Here is a 20,135-nt window from a genome sequence, read left to right as displayed (position 1 = left end):
ACGCACTGCCTTTTTTCTGCATAACGAGCTACCTGATTAGCGTATTGGGCATTGCATTATTCCTGCATAACGAATTACCTGATTAGTGTAGTGCGCTTTGCCTTATTTTTGCATAGCGACATATCTGGTGGTTGTATTATGCATTGCATTATTTTACCTTGCAAAATGCCTCATTGCTGCGTTACGCATTGCATTCTTTTCATTGGAGAGTGTCGGATTGCTACGTTACACATTACAGTATTTTAACATTGCAAAAGTGCCTGATTCTAGCATTATGAACCGTATGACATGATATTAGGAGTACAGGAGAATGTTTAGAAGTGTTCAATGATATCGCCAGAACTTACAAGGGCTGGCTGGCCTAACAACCGGCCAGGAGAAATATTACACAACCTCATATGTTGGTTTTATATCGTGTGGTCTTATCGTATATCTTTTTACATAAAGTTTATACTTATTTTTATAAAACTCGTGTGGAGTCTATTTGTGGTGTCATCATTGGATTATTATGAGCATGGTTGCAAATACTTTACACATTAGCCTTGAAGACAGGCCTGGCTGCTCATGCCAAGCTACCGAGGGGTGGAGCGGGGCTATCTAAGAAGGTGACCTTCCTTTCCCTGACGTAGAAACGCGGGTCCCTACTTTGCCTAAGGTACCTACCTCAGCCAACCAGGGATCCCGGGTCTTACAGTACCATCAAGCAAAAGTGAAGAAAGTAAATCATGGTTGAAAGGATTCTTTAGAATGAATAGCAGAAATTCACAAATTTGTTAGAATGAAACAAGATGAGTGGCAGCCTTCTCAAAGGAAATGCCAAAAGTGTTATAATCCTGTTTTTAAACCGCAAAAGAAGGGGACATGTGCCTTTACGCAGAGAATTTGGCTGTCTTCAGAACAAGCAGAGCCCATTGATGAAAAGGTTAAATAGCTGAGTTTGAATGGAGTAAGCAGACATCAGTAATTGACTTCTGGGCTTGAATGACAAAGGTTATTATTTTTTGAAAGATTATAAATAGTATTATAGTTTAATTATTTTTATACATAGATCTGAAAGTGTTGGAATGGGTTTCCCACTCCAGTGAGTGCAACAGTAGGGAAAGTGTTGGATAGCATAGGGGTAAAAATTACTATTCCCAGCTACCCCAAAACCCATACCCACTGTAAAACTTAAAATTCACCATTACTAACCTTACAATGCATTGTGATGGCATGCGTTGTAATGGCATGCGTTGAGTTATAAAAGTTGCATTGTAAAGGCATTGCGATGTAATGCCTGCGTTGTAAAGGACGTTTCCCAGTGAGGCAGGCAAGTAGCTGCCCCAAAGCCATGTGCAAGTATATTTTATATACTAGAAATGGGAGGTCTGCCTACAGACCTCTGCTAAAGCGGTGTGTAGCCAAAGCCTAAAAAACACCAAGTTCTTCCTGTTTGAAATAATGGTTTATTTACTTAGGTTTTTGATCCTTTCTATGTTTTTTAAACTTTTCACCTTGATGGTTTTGCAGCCCATGGAAGCATTTTTTAGCACTTGACACACCACATTAATTGGTTCATTCATTCAAAACCATTAAAACTGTGCCATTGGCTACCAAACTTCAGTAAGGATTCCAGAATTACCAACAAACAGGTATTTAATCTCCTCAGAAATTCATCATGTTATCATGAAGACTCATTGTGCATGTGGTCGAAACCCGGCTGGATTTTACCATTCGGTAACTTCACAAGCTCAGCTCTAATCTTGAGCCCTCATACACATCAGTATGGTATGCCAGTGTCATTGTGATTTGTTTTAAATGTGGGATGATGGCATACTCGAGCGAGGCTTACAGTGGTGGATGCAACTTTGAGCAGGTAAAACGTATAGTTTAATTTGTGTGGGTGTGCCAATGTCATTTCATGCGTCCTGAGTCACTACGCATCTCCAGACCTAGGAGGCAGTGAGAAATACAAGATTTAAGGATGTGTGCAATGCAGGAAGACTGAGGTACATAAGGTGGTGGCTTGATGGAAAAGTACAGAGCCTTCTACAGCCTTTCGCCTTCTGCGGGGCTCACAGTTGCTGGTGGCTCTAGGTGTTATCACAGTTGAGTGTCTTCATCCTCATCCACCTTGTTCTTTGTTGATTCTTCTGATGATGATGACGATGAGCTAGCCTGTGAAAAGCAATAAACAAGATATGCATTTAAATGCATATACCTAATTAGCCATAATTCAATGTGTTGTCATGCCTAGAGATCAATTGACTGATGTCAAGGAAATCATATTGAAACTAGGCCTCTGACAGTATAGTATCCATACCTCACAGATATGAGGCTTTTAAAAAAAATTGTGGAGGATTATTTATTGCATGTATCCCAGTAACCCAGTGAAATACAGGTTTTGGGGTGAACCATCAAGCAGGGTAAAGAAAATGGGGAGTTCCATATAATTGATTTCCCATGTTAATTCCATTGGAAACTTTGTAATAGCTACATAAAAAAGAGACTGACGGGAACTACACCATATTAGGCAAAAGTTAGAACTTTACTCAAAAAGAGTGCTTTTTGTAATTAGGTGTACATCTGTTCAGCCATTTTTTAGACATATGTGTTTAAAGAAGTGCTTAGAGTGGTCATGAAGGGGTTGAAACACGGGTATATCTGCACTGCTGGTGCCAGATATACTCTGATTGGCCTTTTAAAGGGGGGTCTTCAATCCTGATTGGCTGGCCACAACCTGAACACTATGTTACGCAGTAATTACAGGACCCAGACATGGTTCCTGTGTCCTGGAAATGAAATAAAAATATATACAAGGGGGCAGGTTGAGCACACCCTGACCCCAAGACGATCCTTGATTAGCTGGCCACAACATGGACAACATGTTGTGGCATCCATTATAGGACTCGGGGACATGTTCCTTATTAAAATGTATGTACCGAAAGTCTGTTTTTTAGAGTCACAAAATGGGCCACATGTAAAGGGTGATAACAGATTTTAGACATAATATAAATCACTTGTTGGTTTTACAATACTAATTTTAGCAACTTTGGTATGTTCTGAGTTGATTTTACCCTGTGAAAAATACTGATCCTCGGCTGGGATTTGATGAACCGGGTTTGAATGAAAATTGTTTTCGAATATAGGTTATGGAAGGTACTCCAGAAGTTAAAAAGAGAGCACGTTTTCTGTAAGTTCACAATATCTTCTTCAGCCATGTGAGAATATAGTCTGACAGTCTGTGTAAACAGCAGTAGCAGCCTGTCAATTGATTCCCTAGTGTTCTACTGACGCTTTCCACAGTGATCTAATGATAAGACCTTTGACATTCTGTATTTATATAACCAGATTCTGTAAAACTTATAGCATTTCTTTTAGAAAAGAAAAAAATGAGGGGGTTCATTTTGTCATAGAAATTATGCTTAGTGCTCTAGAAAGCTAAAATGACAAAATAATTTCAGTTCGTTTTGAAATCTATTTCTTATCCATGTTAGTAAAACATTCTGACATGCAGACTGAAACATGTACTGTAATCACCACAAGCAATCTGTAACTTAATTCCCAGATGTGCTACTGAAACTTCTCACAGTATTGTAATGAACAAGTGGAGCTCTAACACTCTATATTTATGACAAGTGTACAGCACACCAGAAGCCATCTTTTGTGGAATCAAAACTGTCAAACATAAAGCATTTCTGTGAGGAATGGAAAAAAATGGTGGGATTCATTTTGTCATAGAAATTATGGTTAGTGCCTTAGAAAGCTAAAAGGAGGACACATTTTCAATTAACTCATCTATTCAGTAAAATATTCTGACATGCAGATTGAGATGTACTTCTAACATCTTCAGCACCCTATTAGTTAATTCCCTAGTGTTTAACTGCAGTTTTACCATGCAGTTCTAATGAGCAACCAAAGCTAACATGCTTATTTTATGACAATATATATATATATGTATATATATATATGTGTATATATATATATATACACACATATATATGTATATATATATATGTATATATATGTATATAAATATATATTATATATTTTTTCTCCCTTTTCTCATCACTGAAAAAGCAATGTTAAAGAGATGTTATAATTTGGTATGCTAATAATATCCTAGCTTACATAAAAAAAACGAAAACTTCACTGACAAAAAAAAGCTAAAGTGATGTTATTGTTAGGTATTAAGATAAACGCTAATATTTTCAAACTGAAAGAAAACTCCGACATGCACTATTCATAGTTTACTGAGCTACCTATTATTTGTGCCCCCACCATGCGCTGCTTATAACACTCACATATTACATCACTCATAACATGTTAAATTACATGGATTGATAATGGCATTTCCAATGACTTCATCAGTGAGATCCCTGGTGACATCAGTGATAACGTGACAGTCATATACAGCATAGAGTTATACTGAATGTACACATGTGGGTCAGTAATATGGAAATAGTGTAAGCCCTGGAGACAAAAATAATAGTGCATTTTAAAAGTTCTATGGTACGCCATTAACAAATCACTAAAGTTTTGGGTGAAATAAATAGTCCATGTTAAACAAGGTAAAGGCTGAGTGCACCTGATGTGGGTTGCAGAAGTATGTTAGAAAGTAGGCTGTGATTCCCTTCCAGTACAAAACCTATGCTAGACTCACGCACACACCCTGGCACTGTGGCACAAAGATGTGCTTAATTTGTGAAAAAATAAGTGCTGGAGCCGATTTCAGTTATTTTTCATGTATATTAAATTAATAGATAACTGGTGTTGTGCTCATCTCTAAAGTAGACTAACAGTGCCACCTTGTGGCAGACTTTTGTGCGGGTCCGTCCTGACAATTAAGTGCTAGTGCCGAGCACCTGAAACCACCAGCAGAAAATAAGCACTGGCGCAAAGATCCACCACCAGCAGAAAATAAGCACTGGCGCAAAGATCCGGATAGTCACAACTTCACTCCAGAGGCTCATCAGTTCTTCATGTGGGTTTCTGTTTATGAAGGATGACAGTGCAGCGGAACGCAAAATGCTCTGCAGAACGGCCTAAGGAGCCTTAAGATAGCCAATTTCCGACCCGAGAGATTCTTAAGATAAGATCTAAACGTGGTAGCTTTCTATTGCATTTTTACACTGCCGTCCATCAAAGTGCCACTTGACAGGAAAGCAGTTTTGGGCCCTCCTTTGCTTGTCTATGGGCAAGTTGTTCCCAGTGTGGTATTCGAGTTGGGGGTACACGTGGGTACACGGCTTCCACCCACTATTTTCACAGGGTGGGCGCCGTCCCCCATGCCAAGAGGTTTGGCCACACACAAATATGCTGAACTTGTCCTGGTGTCATTTTGAGACACCAGGACACGTTCAGGAGCGCCTGCACATTTAGTCTGCTTTCCATACGCAGCAGCAATGTGCAGGCAACGATTGGGCTTTTTTCAGCTCCATCGGGGCCAAGGTTAAGGGGCCTTTTGATCGAGTATCCCAACTGGAGGCAGCGTTGAACCTTACACTTAAATGCAACAGAGGGCAAACAAAAACACACCGCTTTTAGCTCTTCACAGGTACTTAAGAGAGGCATGCAGTGTCGCTTTTTACTTTGTTCAGTCCCTGTATACAAGTCTATGCACCGTAAGAATGCCACATGTCTTGGTCTGTTCCAGAATTAACACAAATAACAATTTATATAGCACTATTTTATTTCTTTTATAGCTCTACTTATCTCAGTGCAGGGTGTTAAAGCACTTTACATAACATACATATTGTCCATACTCAATAACTCATGTAAGTGTGCATATCAATGTACAAGATACGTTACATGGTGTAGGAGTTTCATGTCCTTCATAGCTCACTGTGCTATATTACAAGGATTACAAAGTATGAACTGCAAGTAACTAAAGGATCTCTGTGTTCAAAGCAGTAACCCATTTACCTATCTACATAAAATAAAAAATTTCATTTGCGTGTTACATGATGTGCTTTACAGACACACCTTAATCTTCTCTACTACTTTCATTCATATCTGGGACTACACAAAACACAAATCTCTCCAACAAATAAGTTAAATCTCACCATTATTATTCCCTGAGATTTACAGGGCACCTCTGCAGCAGATGCCTTAACCCTATAAAATATTTTAAAATGCAGACTTTGCAACCAATTAAGCAGAACAGATTTACTACTAGGCTTTTCCTTGCTGCCAGCTTCTTTGTGGCAGGGTTTGTTATATAAGTTGAGGCCCACCTTTTGCGTCACGATTGCTTCACTCATTAGACACAACCCACACGCCAAATCTCATTTGTTAAATCTCATAATGGACTTAAAATGTACTCATGTGATCTGATGAACATATGTGTGAGGTCTTGCTTTCTGATGTCACTTCCAGTGAGGTCGTACAATGTCACGCGGCGAGACATTGTGTGCTGTGATGGCAACTGTCATGATGTCACTTGCTGACTGCCTAACTTGGTTAGTCCCCCCACTTCATTTTATAGGACTTGTGCCCTGGTTATTCGCTATGTTAGTTTCTGCTCTGTTATTGACATCATCATTCTTAGTGACATGGCGGCTGACTTTGAAGCTGGGGAACAGGATTCAAGTCTAGGCGAGAACCCTTTTGATTGCTTTTAATTTGCTCCTGTGTTCATGGATTTTGTCGCGCTCTGCCATTCCTGTGGAAAAGGATTGCACCAAGTTGTTTTGTGCAATTTTCCATCCTAATGAAGGTTTTCCTTTCTTAGATCACATGGGTTTCCCTGCCATGTAGATGCTGGTGCACCTTCTGTTAGATTACGAGATTTCATTGTCAGTCATTCCCCAGTTAGGCTGCTCCCGGAACATTTCCTATTTGTTGCCGCTCGGTGCCTCAATTTTTAGGTCTCGCCTGACCCAGCGCATGCGCTGGTCTGGCGAGACTTTTTGTGGGGGCTCATAAAATGCTACCATGGCCAGCTTAGAGCTACAGTGCATGTGCGGGCGCGCGCTTAGGAGCAGAGGCTGGCAAACCTCCTCATGCTCATTAAGCACCTGCGATCACTTTCGCGGCGCCCCTTTGATGTTCTCTTCAAATAACATCAAAGAAAATGTTGTGTTTAATGCTTTGCTGCGCCCGTTTGACTATGTGCTTTCTCTTTCCACAAACTCGATGTTTGTGTTCCTTTATTTTGAGATGCTTTTAGTATTTCTGTTTTGTGACCTAAAGAACAGTAAGGAAATGTTATTGGACAACGTTCACAGTGTTTATTTCTGATCACAGCGCCTGCTTCATGCCCGTTGCACCATTCAGGGAGTGCTTTCGTTGGCGCTTTCATGACGACATGATGAGGAAGCTGAAATTTTTTGGCACATTCTCTTTAAAAGCACAGCATGTTGGCGACTGGTTAATCAATTAGACCTATGTAGTGCTTTAGATCTCAAAGCGCTATGGTGGGTGCAGCAGTTACAACTCATGAAATATGGGGTGCAACTCACAAGGAGGGGGCAGGTTTGAGTGCACATTGGCTGCAATTGAACTCTTAAGATGATGGGCTGTGTGTATCCATTATCAGCACTCAGTCTTCGCTAACCACATGCACAACCACACACACAACCACACACACACAACCACACATACAACCACACACACAACCACACACAACCACACACACACACACAACCACACACAACCACACACAACCACAACCACACACACACACAACCACACACACAACCACACATAACCACACACACAACCACAACCACACACATAACCACAACCACACACACAACCACACACACACACAACCACACACAACCACACACACAACCACCCACACAACCACCCACACACACACACCATGAACACACACAACCACACACACACACACAACCACACACACACAATCACACACACAACCACACACATACCCACAACCGCACCCACAACCACACACACACAACCACACACACAACACACATACAAACACACAACCACATACACACACAACCACACACACACACCACCACACACACACACACACAACCACACCAAGCATTGGCATAGCCAATAGGTCTCGCCTTTGGGACCTTATAAGTGTTTAGCCACGCAACAGTTGATGTGGTTGCACCAAGGATATTGTGCTGCATAACTAAATACTTAGAACGTCCCAAAAGCGAGACCTATTGGTTATGCCAATGCTTGTTCATGTACTTCCATCACTGCTCCATGGCCTGATCATGTTTTTGGAATGAGGTTTATGTTGCTTTAAAAGGGAGCAGAACAGATATCCAGCATCAGCCTACTGTGAGTAGTGTGCAGTGTGTGATGAAAAGCCTCCAGCACCACGCTGCACACAGCAGGGGGGTCTGTTTTGTGGTGGGTGTTGTGTTGCTATAAGGTGTGAATGTCACTCGTTGAAGTGATACATTTCTTTTTTCCCTATCCAGCGTGTGGGGTGTGAGAAACAGAGCTATGCATGTGTGTAAACACGCATGTGTGTAAACACACATACGTGTACACACCCATGTCTGTGGCGTTCGGTCGCTGTGTGCTTTTGGAATGTAGTGTTTTGATATGTATGCCTTCATATGGGAGTTTTTCCACTATAGTTTGTTTGCAGTTGTAAATCGCCTGATACTGACGTAGTCATGTTGGTGCATAGATATATGAAGTTGTGTGGGTTGGCATGCTGCTTTGTATTGCAATCATGGAGATAGATTTATGGTTGTATTTCCGTTCAGAATTGCTGGGACTTTCTGTGTAAGCTGTGTCTTGGCTTACATTGTATCATCAGCAGCTTTGCTCGACTGACACGGCCACATTGTTGTCTTGTATTAGTAATGGAAAATATGACGTTACTGGTTGATTGGTGTCAGGCAAAATATTAGGAGCCTGATATACCAACGCAGACAATTTGCCAAAAGTGGTCGAAAGTTGCACACCAACTTTTTGTGACCTTCCTCTAATTTTGCAATTCCACCCATGTTCTACTTGTGAGAAACAGCAGACCACCATCCCTGCGAATGCATTCCCAAGCAGGAAACGTTTTTTTTCTGTTTTTTCAAAAAACAGTCAATGTTCCCTTGACCACCGGTGCTCCTCCTAACAGTGTCGGCTAGGATTCGCGAAGGGGATGGACGGTGTCCCAACAGACAGCTTCCCTTTGAGCATCAGTTACCACTTTCTTTGAGGTGCAATCGCAAATCATTAATACCGGTCATTGGAACTCGCAGTTAAGAGAGGGCCAAGCTTTCGTGGTCCCTCTCTGCGATTGGTAATGAACTGCAGTACCCACTTTACGAGTTGCAAAGGCTTTTCTGACTCTCAAATTGGGTTTCATGCATTGCACATACCACTTTAACATTCGCAGACTCTGTGATATTCCAAATAGCAAAGTTTGCAAGCGCAGAAGTGCTTAGTACATCAGGCCTGGATTCGGTAAAAACGTGGTGAAGCTGAACCGTATTTAGGAGGATCAAAAATGAATGATAATCTGCTGTGTGCTGTTGTCAGTCTACTGATGTAGTACTCATGACAACAAACTCATGGGCAAATAGGGGGAGGGCACTTGACGGCTTTCGCGAGCATACACTATAATACTGTCATTGTTCACATAACTGTCCACTAGATGGCGGTAAGGACACGTGTTGAAAATGGAGGAGGCGCAAGTGGACAAGGATCGTAAGAGGATCGAAGCTGGCAGGTAATGAATGACACGTGACTAACTTGTTAATAACTTAAGCGGATCATTAACAGGCGCCCTTTTGGTTGGACTTTCGCCCTTGGACCGCGCGCACAGTCATGCCTTCTTTTGCTTCAGTACGGAATGTCTTCCGAGGCACTATTTTTAAAGGCGTCCAGTCCTGCGCAGATTGTGCTTCCCACCAGGCGCGCAACGCCCATTGGGCTCAAAGGGCTTCAGCTAATTACTAACTTAAAACAAGTATTACTCTTTGCATACATAACCCTACCGCTGGACTCTAGGCGCTGCACTACAACACGGGGAACAAACATTCAGCTGCTGCAGGGTTTCAATCTAATGTCTTGTAGGACAGACATTGTTAGGTTCACTCCGTTTCAGAGACATTTGTCATATTTTGTTGGAATAAACCCAGCACAGTGTTTTGGGTTCCATCCCTTGTTTTTCACTTCTTGCCCTCTAAACTGACCCCTCTCTTCAGCCAGTCACTTGTGGTGCCACATGCGATGTTCTGTAATGTGCCCGTTTGCGGAAGGGAATGGGTGGAGGCGCTCCAAACAGAAAAGCCTCATTGATATTAACCTTAACCGCGGCGGTGCGGGAGTTCTAATGAGTGGGCGGGGCCGTGTCGGCCAACGGACGTGCGCAGTGTAAAGTGGTGGGGGCTCTAGGCCTACATACTTAGCGAAAGACCACACAGACACTGATAGCTGGTAGATAACTGGCCACGAGCACGTGCGCTCGGCCCATTTTATTCTCAGGGTCACCTGACTGGTGACGCCTGTCGTATCGCAGCGCCGCAAGGAATACACAGGACACGGTATGGCTCATGTGACCTTTATTATCTTTCCTCTTCGTGTGCCCACGTCTGCTCTGCTCCCCTGCTTCCTGCTTTCTGCCCTTCCCCACACCCTGACCGGATGTGGTGTCCGGTGACCTCCCTGCCCTTTGCCCAGTTCAGGGTCCTAGTGTCCATTCCCAGGACACTACATCTCCCCCCTTTATCACAAAATCAAAATGCGCAAGTTGGTCAATGATACTTTGATAACATAGATAGAACATCGAATGGGTGCATCACATTTCTTCTATTAGTCTTTTCGGTCTATTTGTTGTTCTTCTTGGCCGTTGCCCTATGTCCTGGCCCCTTGCTGTCTCCCGGTCACCTTCTGTTTCTGTGTCATGGCGTTCCCGCTCTGCTGTTTCTTCTGTGCTTGGTGTTTGCTCCTCTTTCACTTCCTCTTTCAGTCCTTTGAAGTATGAGCTGTTTCGCGTGATCCTTTGCCGTCCTGACTCTGCCGTTATCATCGTTCCCTTCACTTTAGTTATTGTCAGTGGATCATGTGAAAACGTGCTGTCAGACTTCCGGTGCTGTCGCTGTCGCACTATCACGGCGTCTCCCTCTTGTAGATGTGACGTGGTGGCATTTCGTCTGCTGTCCGCATACTCTTTCATTCTTTCTTTTGCCTCCTTGTCTCTGTCTGCTATGCTCTCATGCCCTGATGTTGTTGTTGTCTCTACTTGCGGGAGTCTTGTCCTGCTTGTCCTCCCCAATACTAACTCCGCGGGGCATTTTCCTGTGGAGCCATGTGGTGTGTTCCTGTAGTCGCGTAGCACTTGGCAGAGTGCTTGGCCTAGCGAAATCTGTGACAGTTTCGCTCTCTGAACCGCCTTCTTAATGTTCCCCATGAACCTTTCGACCATGCCATTTGCCTGGGGCCACAGCGGCGTTATTTTCTTATGTTGAATTCCGAGGTATGTCATGAATCTTCTGAATTCATCCCCTGAGAATGGGGACCGTTATCTGTTTTTAAACTTTCTGGGGAACCCCATGCTGCAAAGATATCATCCAAGATCGGTAAAGTTGCGGTTGCTGACGTTGACGAGACTGGCCTCACGATGGGGAATCTGGAGTACTCGTCAATGACCACCAGTAGATAATTTCCTGTATCCAGCGGTCCAAAGAAATCAGCTGCTAATGTTGTCCATACCGCTCTTGGCAGTTCTGACATGTGCAGTGGTTCTCGCCTTGCTGGCTGTCCTGTCACTTGACAGAGGTGACAGGTCGCGATGGTGTCCTCCACTAGACGGTCTAGCCCAGGGAACCATACTTTCTCTCTCAGCAGTTTCTTTGTTGCAACGATGCCTCTGTGCGATTCATGTGCAATGTTGACTACTTTGCGCCGTAGTGAATACGGTATCACTATCCTGGTGCCTCGCATTATTATGCCTTGGCTTGCTTCCGACAGTTCTTCACTTATTTTCTGCAATGCAAGTATCTCTTCTTTGTTTACTCCCCTTTTCCACGTGGAGTTGTTGTTCACGTGTCTCCACCGTTGTTGTCTCATTGTCTCTTTGGCCATTTGTAGCGTGGCGTCCTCCTCAGTCTCCTTTCCTATCTCCGCTAGTGTTATGGGTGCTGGCGCGCTTTGTTTTAGCACGAAGTTGAGGTATTCCTCTGCTACTGACGCTTTCTCTTCTCCATTCGGTAATGGGTGTCTCGACATGTAGTCTGCTGGGTTGTGCTCTTTCCCCGGTTTGTGGACAATCGTGAAATCATAGTCCATTAACCTGATTCCCCAACGCTCTATTCGCGGCGGCATCTTTGCTGACGGGTTGCCATATATCGTTACCAGTGCTTGGTGATCCGTGATGATCGTGAATTTTTTTCCATATATGAACATGTGATAATGCTCACACGCCCATACCACCGCTAGGCTTTCTTTTTCTGGCTGCGAATAGGCCCTTTCAATGTCCGTAAGGCTTTTGCTGGCGTAGGCAACAATTCTCCTAGGTGAGTCCCTCCCTGGTTGGTGTTGCGCTAGTATCGCCCCTAGTCCTACTGGGCTTGCATCCACCGTCAGTTCAGTGCAGAGCAGAGGGTCGAAATATGCTAGATGTTCCACTGTCATCACTGCCTTCCTGATCTCCTCGAATGCCTCGTTGCATTGCTGAGACCAGATGAACTTTTGGCCCTGTTTTGTCAGTTCTCTCAGCGGGGTGCTTACCGTTGCAAAGTCTTGTATGTATCTGGCGCAGTAGCTGGCCAGTCCTAAAAATGACCTTATTTCCGCTGCATCTTTTGGTGGTTTCGTGTTCTTCAGCGTCTCCACTTTGCTGGGATCTGGCCTCATCCCTTTTTTTGAAAATATGTGTCCGAAAAATACCAGTTCTTTTCTTTCTAGTTCACATTTTTCTCCATTTAGTGTCAACCCTGCTTGTTCCAGCTGCTTGCATACTTGACGTAGAGCGCTGTTGTGCTCCTCATCAGACTTCCCAAATACTAGAATGTCATCGCTATAGTTGAAACTATTTTGTACTGGTCGTATTACTTGCCGTATCGTCTCCTGGAATATCTCAGCAGCCGATGATATTCCAAAACTTAATCTTTTGTACCTGAATAGGCCTAGGTGCGTGGAGAAAGTTGTTATATATCTTGATTGCGGGTCCAGTTCTAGTTGATGATACCCTTTACACAAATCTAGCTTCGAGAACCTGCACGCCCCTGTTAGACGGCTGATCATGTCATTCAAATGCGGTCCGGGATGGCGTTCTCTCGAGATGGCTGTGTTAGGTATTCTCATGTCCACACATATCCGTATTTTGGAGGTGTTCTTCTTCGGAACTGCCACTATTGGTGATACCCATGGTGTTGGTCCTTCCGCCGGTTCAATGATGTCTTGTGCCAGTAAGTTTTTTAGTTCTTCTTCTACTTGTGGTTGTAGATGTATCGGGACCCTCCTGTGGTGCTGGGCCACCGGCCGGACTGCTTCATTGATGTGCAGCGTTATCTGCTTCCCTTTCAGTTTTCCCAAACCTTCTAGTATTTTCGGGTATTCTTGCAATATTGTCTCTTTTTCTGACATGTGATAAGTCATGGCAAGTAGCCCCATGACCTGTGCTGTTACATTGCTCAACAGGCAAGGTGCTGGGATGTCACCTTTCAGTACGTGTATGTCTTCTTTGTATGCCCTGTCCTTGTATGTTAAAGTCTCTGTAAATTTTCCCATGTTTTCCACCGGCTTCATTGAACCCCAGGTGAACACATCTACTGTCGATGGTCGTAGTGTTGGCTTGACTCTCATCTTCATGTACTCAGATATGCACATGATGTTGCATGTCGCTCCACTGTCAAGCACAAACTTCGCTATGTGGTTCCCGACCTCGATGTCCACAGCGGCAGTCTTCTTTATTGTCTGCTTCTCTACCAGCTGGATGTGTTCTTGCTGTCTTTCTTCTTTGGGCACATCAGACATTAGATAGAGCCGAGCTTCTCTCTCAGGTGCTGTAGTGCCGTCCGACTCGTCGGACGAGCTTCTCTCCACTGTTTCTATGTGTCTGGCATATCTAGTGCTGGTCATCCTTGTTCCGGCTGTACGTCCCCTTTCACTTCTGAACTGTCTGCTCATGCACGTACTTGCGAAGTGATTGTCTCTGTTGCATTTTCTGCACTTCTGGCCCATGGCTGGGCAGGCGCCGACATGGGGAAACTCAAGACCGCACCTGTAGCATGTGTTGTTGGTCTTCCTGGGAGGTGGTCGCTCTCGGTGTTCCTTTTTTCTGACATTTCCGGTGACATGATGTGCCAGTGCCGTTCCTTTGTCTTGGCCCATTTGGATTTGCTTGGCGTGCTCCGTGGCCCGTGCTTCTGTGCGGGCCATCATCAAAAATGTTTCAAGTGTCGTAGGTTCTTTCAGAATGCCTGCTCGGAACTCCACCGACTGACATCCTTCAATGAGACGCAGACGTATCGCTTGGTCGTTGTCAAACTTTTCAAATTCGCAGTGTGTGACCAGTTTCCGCAGCCGTGTCGCAAAATCATCCATACTCTCTTCTGGCCTTTGGCACGCCGTGTTGAACGTGTATCTCTCGAAATCAATGTTGCGTTGGGGGTCAAATTTCTCCGTGAGGCATGCTAGTGCGCCTTTGTAATCTGTTGTTTTGTCGCTGGGAAACGTCAGGAGTAAATCCTCTATGTCGTCTCCCCCAAGATTCACGAGCAGATCCAGTTTCTTGCCCTCCACGACGTCCGTTGCCCGCATGTAGCGTTCAAATTTCCTTATCCATTTCTCCCATCTGATGCCCGCTTGAGGTTCCGATGTGTTGAATGGTATTGGCCTGCGGAAGACAGCTTGTGTGCTCTTTTTGTCGTCGTCACTCATCTTCTTTTTTTGTTTTTTTTTTTCTGCTTCCTTGTTTATTTCTTTATGTCACCTTTTTCCTTCTTTTATTTGTCCTTTGCTTCTCTATTTCCAGTATTTGTCGTTGTTTTGTTGTTATTTCCCTTTAATTCTGTCTTTTTGCCCTTTTTTTTTCTTGCCTGACCTTTCAAAATGGCCGCCGTGCATTCCTGGCTGCCTATTGGTCCTTTTTGCCTGACCTCAAAATGGCCGCCGTACTCTCGCGTTGGTTTGGGCTTGTTTTGCACTTGCCTGGCCTTTCAAAATGGCCGCCGTGCATTCCTGGCTCCTTATTGGTCCTCTCGCCTGACTTCAAGATGGCCGCCGTGATCTCGCGAGAGTTCATTAAACTCAGGCGCGCGAGATCCTTATCTCCCCAGTTCACCGCTAGCCGGCCTCGCGTGATGCTCCTTCCCCGCTTTCCCTCTTACTTCGTTGTCACTACCGGGGTGGGCTCCCGCACCGACGTTTGTTCGTCCTTTTCTCCTCTTCTTCTTGGCGCTCTGGACCTCCGGACCAGGGTGGGCTCCTGGCTCCGATCTTAGTGACACCGGGTGGGCTCCGACAGTCGCAGCGACGATCTTCTTCGAGATCCCTCCTTCGATCGCCAGATGTCGTATCGCGGCGCCGCAAGGAATACACAGGACACGGTATGGCTCATGTGACCTTTATTATCTTTCCTCTTCGTGTGCCCACGTCTGCTCTGCTCCCCTGCTTCCTGCTTTCTGCCCTTCCCCACACCCTATGCCGAAATGCGCGTAGTTCTCCATCTACCGCATTGCTTCTATCAACTTTATATGCTTATTTTTATTTATTTCATTGTCTAATGTTCTTTATTCACTGTATTGTCTTTATCTATTCTATTTGTTCATTATGTTTGTATAAATGTGTAATGATGAATCATATGCAACAAAGAATAATCAATAACTCAATAGTTCCCAATGAAGGATAAAAAGTGAAAAATAAACATTTTATATATTTTTCTAATCAATATTTGTGTGTGGAAGAAATATTTATTTTTCCCTTCCTATCTTTACGGTTGAGAATGGTTACTTTCCTATTACACACGTAGTATTTGTTCTACCTTTTGTTTATCCACTTGCTATAACTATTTACATAATTAGCTTTTCTCCTTACCTATAGGAAGTCTATCAGTTTAGTAGGGGCCCCCTTTTTTCCAAATAGCTCTTCCGCTACCTCCCAGGGTGCACTTTTTGCGCGTTCCTCTACCTCCTTTGTTCCTGGAGTAGTGTATGCTGTTCTTGCACGTCTTCGCACTTGCCTGGTGCCGAGTTTGGAAATCCCGTTAGTTTGTTTGGTTGTGCTCCTTCTCCTTCCTACAGCTGCATCGACAACCTGTGGCCACTAGGTACCACAGCGCTCTCTCTCGGCCTCAGCTCCGAGCTTCTGGTGGTCTGCGCCACCACTCCGTCGACCTTCTCCTGGTCACTCCCTTTTGCGCACTCGTGTCGTCGCTCTGCTTCTCTTCTTAGGGTTCCTTCGCTGTGTCACCTTATCTGCGGGGTACTTGTTTCCTGCACTCTCGCGATCGCCCAGCTACGTTGTGGGGCTATCTGTCTCTTGCCATTTTTTTTGTGCTATTTTCCCATCGTACTTTTAGTGTGTTCTTCTCTGTCGCCTCTTGTGGCTCTCCTTAGGCACTTGTGTACGTTTTTCCAATGCAGCTCCTGTTCCTCATGTCAGCCTTCCATGCTCTGATATTTCCCCGAGAGTTGTAGCAGCCTGGAACTGCCTCTGAGCACTCTCAGTGCTCTCCTGTCAGTGTCCTTGTTCAGCTGCACTTCCCACGATCAGCTGGTGCAGTTCCACAAGTTTGCCACTAGGTGGCAGTGTTACTTGAACTGTGCCTTTCAGTCTCTGCTGCACTCTCATGCAGCGTGGCCTCCTGCTTGGGGGACAGTGCTTGTGCAGGGGCTCTCCCGGGCTACATTGCTGCCTCTTCCTTGGTGCCCCCACACTGTGCTCCTCTGCTGCTGACACTCTCCTGCTGCCAGGCACACGGACCACGGTAGGTGTTTCCCTTTTGTTTATTTTCTGCTCCGTCGGCCGCGGGCTCATTTCCCCTCAGGCTCAGACACCTGCGGCTGCCTTTCAGTTCACCTCCAGCCGGAGGCTCACATCGGCCACACTCTCAGCAGCTCTTGGGGCACACGCGGGCGGTCTGGCACGACCGGAGGGTCTGGTGTGCTGCGGTGAGCCGCTTTACAAAAAAATTCTATTTCAAATCCTTCCTGCCCCCCGCAGCAGGCCTTTTCTCTTCACGTGCCGCACGGGGGGTGGTGCTGCTCACTTCAGCTGCCTGCGTGCACTCTCCTCTTCCTGGCCGCCTGCGTGCACTCTCCTCTTCCTGGCCGCCTTGGGGCACCTCGCGCTCTTCGCGCTTATTTTATTAATTAGCGCTTCAATGTGCCTCAGATGCGCCTCCGGCCACCCGCTGACTTCACCTTACTCTCCCCGCCCGCAGCAAGCGCCGTTATCGGAACTTGGTCGCACGGCAGTCAGCCATGCATGTGCACCGATTCCCGCTCCTCGCCGCAGACTTGTTCCTTCTTGGGCTGCGCAGGGGGTGCTGGTGCTGTTCTCCTCCTCGCTTTGTTCGGGCTGGGGTAGAGTGGGGACTGCTTACGAAGACGGCGGCCTTCGTTCCCATTGCCGGGGACAGTTACTGCACTTATTTTCTCCACCCCGCGGCTGCCGGCTCTTGATCGCGGGTGGGCTCCGCTTTATTCAGGGACACTTCCCACGCCACCAGACTGTCGGGGCATTCCGCGCTGAGCTGCGGGGCTTACGGAGTGGGGTGGGCTCCCGCTGGCTTCTGATTGTTCAGGGTCGCGTCCCTTGCATTCCCCTTTGCGCGGCTCCTCACCTTCGGCCGGCGGGCCCTCTCAGCCACGCGGGTGGGATCCGAGTGGTTCTTCCTCTTGCGGGGGTCACAGCGTCGCGGCCGATGCGGGTGGGCTCCGATCGGTCCGCCTTCCCTCGGGGCACGAACCAGCAAGTTCATGAGGTGCGGGGTGGGCTCCCGGTCACCTCGTACTCTTCATGCAGGCCCGGGGCTCGTCACACGCCCCACAGGCCTTCCGGCAGCTGGCGCCCTCACGCAGGGGGTGGGTGCCGATTCCACGTGGCAGCTCTCTTCCCCTCGCCAGTCTTCATCCGCCTCACACTCCCCCCACCAGGACCAGGGGAGGCGAGGACACCACACACGTGGGATAAGACCCACTCACTCATTGCCATTGTAAAGTGGTGGGGGCGCTAGGCTCACATACCTAGCGAACGACCACACAGACACTGATAGCTGGTAGATAGCTGGCCACGAGCACTCGCACTCGGCCCATTTTATTCTCAGGGTCACCTGACTGGTGACGGCTGTCGTGGGTGGGTGTTTAGTGTGTGTGACCAGCATCTGAAACACTAGACTGTATCCAGCAGGATACTACACGCAGCACTAGTGAGGTAGTGCTTGCGCTGGCCGTTGGACAACGTGCGCAGAGCACGGAACGGGACATGACAAGTTATGTTATGTTATGTTATTTGGTATTTTTATAGCGCACAGCTGCCCCAGCAAAGGGGTGTCCTGGCGCTTTGACAGATGCTATAACATAACACACAATAAAAGAAAAGAAATTAACTAGATACCGGGAACAGGAAGGTTTTAATCGCCTGCCTGAAGGTGAGCAGATCTTCAAGAGCTCGAATGTGTACAGGGAGCGAATTCCATAGGCCTGCCGCTAGCACCCTAAAGGAGCGGCCACCCATTCTGCTCAACTTGAAGCGTGGACAGATGGCCAGATGAAGCCCCTCCGATCTCAAGGATCTCGAAGGCATATAGGGCGTAAGAAGAGGAACAAGTGCCGGCGGCGAAAAAGATTTCAGAATTTTAAAGGCCAGGCACAGCGCCTTGAACTTAATTCGCTGTCTGACCGGGAGCCAGTGCAAGGCCGTGATGGTACCAGACACTGAACAATGTCTTGGAAGGCCCACAATGGCTCGTGCCGCGGCGTTTTGTACTCTTTGGAGCCTAGAGGCCTCCGCTTGATTCACCCCTAACAGCAATGAGCTGCCGTAGTCCAGCCGAGAAAGTATTGAGGCCTGGACTACAAGCTGTCTGGTAGGGGGATCAAAATACTTTAAGACCGGCCTAGTACCACGCAAAATTCCGTAGCACGTGGCAGCCACCTTCTTGGTGTGATCTCTGAAGGTCAGCGCAGAATCTACCCATACTCCTAAATTTCTCACTCCAGCGGCTGGAATAGGAGTGACACCAAGCTCCGATGGCCACCACTGATTTCCCCATAACTCCGCGTGCTTCCCTAGAACCAACACCTCCGTTTTGGTGGCATTCAACTGAAGGCAGTTGGTGCGAAGCCAGCCGGCTACTGCCAAGAGACCCGCACGGAATCTGGGGGCCTCCACCTCAGGGTCTTCACTAAGTGTCACCGCTAGCTGTGTGTCGTCCGCATATGAAGCCATCGTGAGACCCCACTGTTTGACGACACCAGCCAACGGTTTCACATAGAGGTTGAACATTGTCGGGCTCAACGAAGATCCCTGTGGTACCCCGAGCTCCAGAGGATAGGTGGCAGATTGACCAGGTGGTATAGCCACTTTAAAGGAGCGGTCTGCCAGAAAAGACCGAAACCACTGGAGAGCGACATCCATCACTCCCGCCTCCTGTAAGCGTTGGATAAGTATATGGTGGGACACAGTATCGAAGGCTGCGCTTAGATCTAATAGTATAAGCGCTGCAGTATGACCTGAGTCAAGTACCTGGCGAAGATGTTCCGTGATGTAAAGTAATGCCGTCTCGGTACTGTGTCCTGACCGGAAGCCGTTCTGACTGGAATCCAGAATCTGGTTACGAACCAGATGCTCGGACAGAACAGAGTTGACATGGGCTTCAGTTACTTTAGCGATCCAAGGCAACAGGGAGATAGGTCGATAGTTTTCTGGCAATCGGGGGTCAGAGTTGGTTTTTTTTAGTATCGGAGTGACCACTGCCTGTTTTCATGCCGCGGGTACCGTTCCACAAGACAATGACATATTGATGAGATTCAATATGGGGTCGCGGCACAGCGGGGAAAGTGTGTTAATGAAGGCTGGCTTTAACGGGTCCGTAGGAGAGCCTGACTTGACCTTAAGGCTGAACCTGTCAAAGGCCTCAATAGACAGTTCAGGTAGAATGGCCAAAGGCTCAAGATCTGTTGTGACAGGGGTAGAAGCCAGTCGATCCTGGTGGAGTGTGTCGAACCCATGATAGATTTTTTCCACTTTCTCCACAAAAAAGG

At 46.3% G+C, this 20,135-nt stretch overlaps 1 protein-coding gene across 3 annotated transcripts in view; it reads right to left on the bottom strand.

Moving 5' to 3' along the window:
• Positions 1-1,425: 1,425 nt before the first annotated feature.
• The window catches only part of PDZK1 (PDZ domain containing 1), a 121,143-nt gene continuing 102,433 nt past the window's right edge, over positions 1,426-20,135 (bottom strand). For all 3 annotated transcript variants that reach the window (XM_085621176.1, XM_085621178.1, XM_085621177.1), the window contains exon 9: positions 1,426-2,157. In XM_085621176.1, coding sequence (XP_085477302.1) covers positions 2,083-2,157 — 75 coding nt within the window. In that variant the 3' untranslated portion in view covers positions 1,426-2,082. The remainder of the gene's footprint in view (positions 2,158-20,135) is intronic.

This window comes from Triturus cristatus, chromosome 8 (genome assembly GCF_964204655.1).
Source record: "Triturus cristatus chromosome 8, aTriCri1.1, whole genome shotgun sequence".
Taxonomy (NCBI): domain Eukaryota; kingdom Metazoa; phylum Chordata; class Amphibia; order Caudata; family Salamandridae; genus Triturus; species Triturus cristatus.
Note: the sequence above shows the minus strand (reverse complement) of the source record. Positions and strands in the feature narration are given on the sequence as shown.